Source organism: Microtus ochrogaster, chromosome 6 (genome assembly GCF_000317375.1).
Source record: "Microtus ochrogaster isolate Prairie Vole_2 chromosome 6, MicOch1.0, whole genome shotgun sequence".
NCBI classification, from domain to species: Eukaryota; Metazoa; Chordata; class Mammalia; order Rodentia; family Cricetidae; genus Microtus; species Microtus ochrogaster.
This window is the reverse complement of record NC_022013.1, coordinates 68,091,177-68,098,393: the sequence shown is the minus strand read 5'-3', so window position 1 is coordinate 68,098,393 and position 7,217 is coordinate 68,091,177. Positions and strand designations below refer to the sequence as shown.

The following is a 7,217-nucleotide window of genomic DNA, read 5'->3' as shown; positions in this document are numbered from 1 at the left end:
ATATATATATATATGCAGGAAAAATACCCATAGAATAAAAATAAATGTTAAAATCCATGGTGATCTTGCTATAATTTTCTGAAATGTACGTGAGTAGAAGGGCATCATCCCAAACATCATCCCCTGATGTCTGGAGATGCTGGCGGGAGGGGGAGAGGGATGGGATGGTAGGGCATCACATGGGCAGTTAGGGTCTCCCTCAATGGCTGTGTAAGTTTTGCCTCCTCAGGAGGGGAGTTTGAGCTTGAGCGAAGGCATAGGCCAAATATGAGGATGTCAGAATTATGGTTACCATTCAGATCCAAGTTCTCTGGTTCCTGGCTTGGAACCCTCGAGCATGTTTTTCATCCATCTATTTTATATAAAATAAGGACCAGAGCAGTGAATGGAAGCAGGGGCATTGCAGAGACTCATTAGATCTTTATCAATACAAATACAATCTGATGGCTCAGTGGCATGGAATAGGAAGTTTAGAAATTGGCCCTTAAACGTACAGAGATTTAGTGTGTGTTAATAATCAGAGTTGGAGGGAAAAGATGCCCTTTTTAGCAAGGATGTAGCCAAAAGGGAGATTATGATCATCATTCCCTGCCTTCCACCAAAATAATGTTCTAGATAGGTGAAGGGGTTTATATGTCAAAATTAACGCCTAAAATTCTTAGAAGAAAATATGGGGAATTTATGGGACATTTCACAATGCAAAGACTTATCTAAGTGTGGACACTCTAAAAGAGTGGAAATTAAAATAAACTTTGTGTGGTCCCAAAGTCCACTATAAATAAAGCACAAGGCAGAATACAAGCATCTGTCTTAGATCAAGGTAAATATTTTCTTAGTAAATAGAGACTCCCAGCAAAGGGAAGACAGCACTTGTCGGAGTCACAGGCAAAAAAGTAAGACATAAGATTCTGAAAATTCTCAGTCATGTGAAAAGATTCTTCATCACAGTGATGCTGAGAGAAGTGCAAATTCAATCTATAATTCAGAGCTCAGCTCAGATGAGCAAAGCTTAGGACATCTGATCCAGGGCTGTGGTGGCTGGTGATAAGGAAGTAGAACGCTTGTGCATGGCACAGCTCCTGTGGAGAACTCACGGGCAAGGTGAGCCAAGTATTAAAGGCGCATACCCTTCACCAAGAACTTCCATCTTTGGCATTTCTTCTGTAGATGTACTCATCATCCATTGTGGTTTAGTTTGTGATCATAGAGACTGCAGTCTGCTGCATATATCCTTTAATTAAAAGCTGAACATACTAGTTACAGCTCATGCCCAGGATGGGATGCTGTGCTTTCAGAAGCCAACAAAACAGCTCAGTATACACAGATTGGAAAATTTGTAGGTTTGTTGTTCAAGAGAAAACCTCTGTGTGTTATGCTTCCATTTAAGAGAGAAGGATGTGTTTCTCAATGCAGGTATTTCTTGGCATTACTCCCAAGAGTGGGTTACTCCCAGAGATGTAAGCTAAGTGGCTGCAAAATAGGAAAGGAAAGAAGACTTCCTTTTTGTGCTGTGTATATCTTGTGGACATGTGCATCTTCTCACTGATAATATCCCAGCGACCTGTGCTTTGCTGTGGTGTGGGCAGACAATGACACTGAATTAACCAGTGTCTGAGACATGGATTTATATGGGGATTAAGGGAGAAGGTGGGTGAAGTTTTGTTTTCGTTTTGTTTTGTTTTGCTTAGGTTAGCTCTTAAAGTCTACTGTGAAGCAGGCTGCCTTATATTCTCCCTTCAGACCATGACAGCACTTTCCAAAGATCCTTAGATTAGCTGCTGCTTTTTGAGAGGACTCTTGCGATTTCACGATGGCAAATCTCACTTGCTTGGGGCAGGAGCGATGTCACTGACATGCTTTAATCCTTCCAGGTGTGGCTTTTCCACCAAAAACCTGAGTCTCTCAACCCTCTGACCAAATACGTGAGCTCCACCACAGGCTTCGGGACTAATTACGTCAAGGACCAAAAGGTAAGTCGGTTTGTGTTGTCATGTGGAACATGCTGCCAGTCAGATACTCCGGACTCATGACGCTGACAGATCAGCCACACAGCTCTGTGCCTGAGCCCTCACTCTGGCGTCCTCAGGGTCTGTTTCATTGTTTTCTTCTCCCTCCCGTCTCAGAGCATCTTCCCACTAAGCTGCTCTTACCTGTGTTTCTGTTGATGTCTGCTCATCTTTCAGGTCCCACCTTCTTCTCAGTCTTCTGTGTCTCTCTAGACTGGGCCCTGTGCCCTGTTAGGGATTTCTCAGACATGTTCTGGGTAGCACTCACTCTCAGCTGCCTCTGTCAGCATGTAATCTTCGTGAGAGGGATTGTACCTGCTTCCCTTGTATGCTGCCTCACATGGAGACTCTTAATAAATACATCCTGAGTTGTATGGAACAGAGAACATCTTTCTTTGTCACAGTGATATCTCTTGGAATGTGTATTCTGTTTGAGATTATTAGCAGCATTGTTAGACAGATGCTTTGAAGAGACGGGTAAAATAGAGAAAATCAATTTCGTCTTTTGAATTTTTGGGGGGGGGTTTCAAGACAGGGTTTCTCTGTAGCTTTGGTGCCGGTCCCAGAACTAGTTCTTGTAGACCAGGCTGGCCTCGAACTCCCAGAGATCCGCCTGTCTCTACCTCCCGAGTGCTGGGATTAAAGGCGTGTGCCACCATCGCCCGGCTTCGTCTTTTGAAATCTTATCTTAAAAGTAATCATATAAAATTACATTGTGGGGGAAGTGAGTATATTTACTTTGGGACTACAAGAACATGCTGTAACTTTGTCACGAGCAAGGTTTATTGTAGCCTCCCGCTTTTCCCATCCCCGAACTGAGGATGCATTGGTGTAAAATACAACTAGATTGAGCCAAGTAGGTGACCTCTGTCCGTTTGGCAGCAGCGTGAGTCCAGTGACAGCCAGCCTCAAATGCTGCTTCCCATGTCACCTGCCGGTAAAAACCAGCCTTTAGTAGAAAGCGTGTATTGGATACCAGTGACTTGGGAGCATTTTCGAGAAGTGGTTTCTCAGGCAGGTAGAGTTGACCCTTCGCACTGTCTTCCCTTGTGGGTTCCCCACAGCGTATTAGCCCAGGCATGGCTTTGAGATGTTGAAACAGTTAAGCGGTGCAGAGGCGATGTGGTTGATGACAGCATTTCCAAATTCTTCTTTACTGCATTTACATTCTGTCACCTGGAGCCAGCGGATGAGACTTGAGTGATTGGTTCAGGTGCAGCCTGAACCTCCTTTTAGTCCTGGCAAGGAGGGGGCAATGCCTCTTTCCTTCCCTTCGCTTCTCTCCCCTCCCTCCTTCCCTCCCCTCTATGATTGTTTGGTTTTAGGACTGAGTCTCACCACATTACTCTGGCTGGCCTGGAACTCTGTCTTAGATAGGGCTTCTGTTCTGTCATAAACGCTGCAACAAAAGCCACTTGAGGAGGAAAGGGCTTATTAAGCACCTTATACTTCCACATCACAGTCCTTCATGAGAGAAGTCGGGGCAGGAGCCTGGAGTCACACACAGAAGCAGAGGCCATGCAGAACTGCTTACTGGCTTGCTCCCAGTGGCTTGCTCACTGTGCTTTCTGAAGATAGCACCCAGGACCGTCATCCCTGAGATGGCAGTGCTCTCGGGGTTCTCCCAAATCCCTCACCAACCAAGAAAATGTCCCACAGGCCAATCTTGTGGGATCATTTTCCTCCATTGAGGGTCCGTCTTTCAAAATGACCATAGTTTGTGTCACAATGGCATAAAATTAGCCACACAAACTGGCTGTTTAACTAGGTTGACCTACAGAAGCGGATCGCAGGTCTGCCTGCCTCTGTCGTCTGCCTTCTGGACGGAAGATAAGTACCACCATGCTCCCTGCTCTGAGTTGGGTTTTTTATTTGTTTAACTCAAATTTGAGTTAACTACTGATTCTTAACATCCAAAATGATATATTTTGTGAAATTCTGTTGCAATTTAATATGCTCACTTTAGGACTTTCAGAGTTTATTTAAATTACTTAAATTTGCTATTTTATAACCTTACAGGTAGTGATTTACTTATGGGGGAGAAAATGTCTAATTTTACAAACCCAGGCATTTCATATAATTTTCTATGAAATTTATTGGAGAAAATATTTTAGCTTTTGATTCACTGGGAGAAGTCTGCTCTCCTCTCTTCTAACTGATGGGGGGACTAGGGACAGGTCTTGGAGGAGGGCAGGTCATTGTCACAGTGGTGTGTCCTTGAGCCTCCGCGCTGTGGTGACCTCCTCACCCAGGCGTTTGTGGACCACCCTTAAACCCAACTTGTCCCAACGAAAAGACAAAACTACATGAAAGCAGGAAGAGGGAGGGGTGGGGTGGGGGCATAAGAGAGGGTGGGGATGAGTGTAATAAAGATGCAGAATTGTTGAGGAAGGAATTTAATTTTTTTAAAAAAAGGTGAGATTGGCCAGGTGAGTTCTGTAACATCTCCAGTTTCAAAATGAAGAACTAACAGGATTAAATGTGGATAAATGTTACATCCAAATTGTTAACAAGTTTCCTTAATCCTTAGTCTTTCTGTTTTAAGACGATCCTCCTTCACTGACTTGGAAAAAAGATAACCTGACTGTAGCAGCTGAAAGTGGTTCTTGTCCTGATAGGATAAGATTTTCTACCGGAAGAACAGGAATGCAAAAAATAGTGACTTAAGATAGAATCTCCTATTTCTTACACACGGGAGCACTTTGGAGGGGGTGAGCATCTATAGGAATTCAGACCTGTAGCACGATTAATAAAAACCCAGAGACAGATATTGGGGTTCAACCTGAAGGTCGGGAAAACAAAATAGCCAGCCACTAGCTCTTATCTCTACCTCAGTTCGAAATGGCGATCCTGCCTCCAGGAATCTCAGAATGAGATTGTGTGAGGGCAGTCTCCTCCCGTATTACAGTCTTCTCTAGGGCCGGGATTAAGGCCGTGCACCACTATCTCTCTGTTTCTATGGCAAACTAGTCTGGCAACTGGAATTAAAGGTGTGTGTCACCACTGCCTGCTCTGTGAGGCTGACCAGTGGGGCTGTTTTACTCTGATCTTCAGGCAGTCTTTATTTGTTAAAATACAAGTGAAACATCACTGCAGACTCTAGAGTTCCTCTCTCCCGTTTCCTTCAGCACTTGCTTGGGTGCTAGGAGACAGTAGGAAAAACACTTGCATTCCATATCTTTGCAGGCAGTGGGAGGTTTGGTGAGTGCTGAATTTACATGAGCATTTATGGCCTCAGTATTTCCCAACGGTCCCTGAATGGTCCCTTCTGTCCCTTCCTAGCTTCCAGTTAAACTCATGGACGCCCTCCCTTCGCTTCCATGTGGTTTGTTTTATTTTTCTCTTGTAGTCATTTCTATTTGTGCTTGTTTTCCAGATGGATATAGATGAAGACACCGCCGAAAAATTTTATCAAACCTTATTGGAACTGGAAAAACGTGTTAGGATCACTATGGAAAAATCGGATCACCCCAGCTGATAGCGACATTCTCCTGAGCGTCTAGTACCTTCTGTACCTTCCGGGGCACGTGGCTTTCCATTGTGCTGGATGATACACATTTGTCGTAAACCATAAGCCATGATGATCTCCTCTCCTACCTTTCAGAATGATCTCCATGACTCTGTGTGCGCACATGTGTGCAGGCATGCACATACACACGTGAGGAAAGATGGGCAAAGTAGAGCACCCAAATAAATGCCCTCCAGAACAGTGTCCTTTCAGAATTGCTAGAGGATTCCTGCACAGCATCTGCATACAGCATTCTGTCACCTGGAGCCAGCGGATGAGACTTGAGGGACTGGGTTCAGGTGCAGCCTGAACCTCCATTTAGTCCTGGCAAGGAGGGGGCAATGCCTCTTTCCTTTCCTTTGCTTTGCTTCCCTTCCCTTCCCTTTTCTCTATGATTGTCCCCCCCCCCCTTTATTTTCTTCTCCACGTGCTGCTTCAGATAATCTTACACGATCGTCCACCGAGCAGCCCCCACGTGACTGCCCACAGTCAGTCTCAGGAGCAAAGCGTAACCGCTTTGGGCCACGCGTATTATTTCTTTTCTTTCGAAGCATTTTTTTTTTTTTATCAGGGAGTGGAGGCCACGGTGAGCCTGGTCTTCAGTAACGTGGGCAGATGTGTTCGTTATAAAGAGCTTATCTTCATGGTCGTATTTCACTGGAATTAAATTTATAGCAAAAATTATTTATTCACGTTTCAATGAAATGTCAAAACAAACAAACAGAAAAGTCTGAGACACTGCTATGAGTCCTAGTGCCGGCCTCTGGTGCACAGTGGAAGGAGAAAGAAATAGTTCATTTGTGTGTGTCAGATGATGAGTTTTCCAAATCCTTTTCTCTGTAAAACTGAAAGAGCCACACCTGAGCATCCTTTGGTATGAGCCAGAATACTAACGATGACTAGATATTTTTATCATAAATAAAGCCATTCCGTTACTTGGGATATAAGAAAGTCAGTAAAATTTTGAATAAAAGTCAAAAATGATATATTAATATAATTTCCCTACAGCTTGTGCTATGAAAATTTGATTTTGTTGACCAAGATTTTTTGTAAAGATACAGGTGAGAATGAGTGCACGCCCCTGCCTCTCCCCCACCTTTGGGAAGGGTGGGTGGAGCTTAGCATGGGGGCTGTTCTTTCTTCGCTTTCATCCACTCAGAACTCACAAACTGAAACCTCTTTGCTCTGTTGCTCACAGGTTTGCAGTGAAGAGGGGATTGACTATCTGTGTAGACCGTCAGCAGAATGAGGATGTTCCTTAGAGATCAGAAACCCAGAGCGTGGGGGTTCAGACCCCACCCCCGTGAAGGGCGCTGACTGACCACGGTCCTTCTGACAGTCGGTTCTGTTCCCCAAGCATTTCCAGGAGACAGCATGGGGTACTGCAGGATGGAATGGGGAGAGTTCTAGGCCATGGGGCTGGGTAGTCATAATCTAAACTGGCCTCTAGAGAGTGGAGTAGTTTGGGCTTGGGTTATTGGTGAGTTTGGAAAAACGTGGCCTTTTCCGGTGTTGTCACCTTATGAACAGCAAGTTATTCATTTCTTTTCACCAGTTGGATTAGTAATTCCTCTGGTTTATTCTTGATACTGATAATCTCTTCATTGTCTGTGGTGCAGGAGGTTTTCCATTTTGCTGTGTTTTCAGTGCACCATGTTTCTGCCTCACTGAATTTTTTCTCTCCAGTTTCTTACATATTTTCC

At 44.4% G+C, this 7,217-nt stretch overlaps 1 protein-coding gene across 1 annotated transcript in view; it reads left to right on the top strand.

Moving 5' to 3' along the window:
• The window catches only part of Hsd17b7 (hydroxysteroid 17-beta dehydrogenase 7), an 18,693-nt gene extending 12,187 nt beyond the window's left edge, over positions 1–6,506 (top strand). The window contains exons 8-9 of the mRNA XM_005348772.3: positions 1,872–1,970; positions 5,383–6,506. Of these exons, the coding sequence (XP_005348829.1) occupies positions 1,872–1,970; positions 5,383–5,484 (201 nt within the window). The 3' untranslated portion in view covers positions 5,485–6,506. The remainder of the gene's footprint in view (positions 1–1,871; positions 1,971–5,382) is intronic.
• Positions 6,507–7,217: the final 711 nt, after the last annotated feature.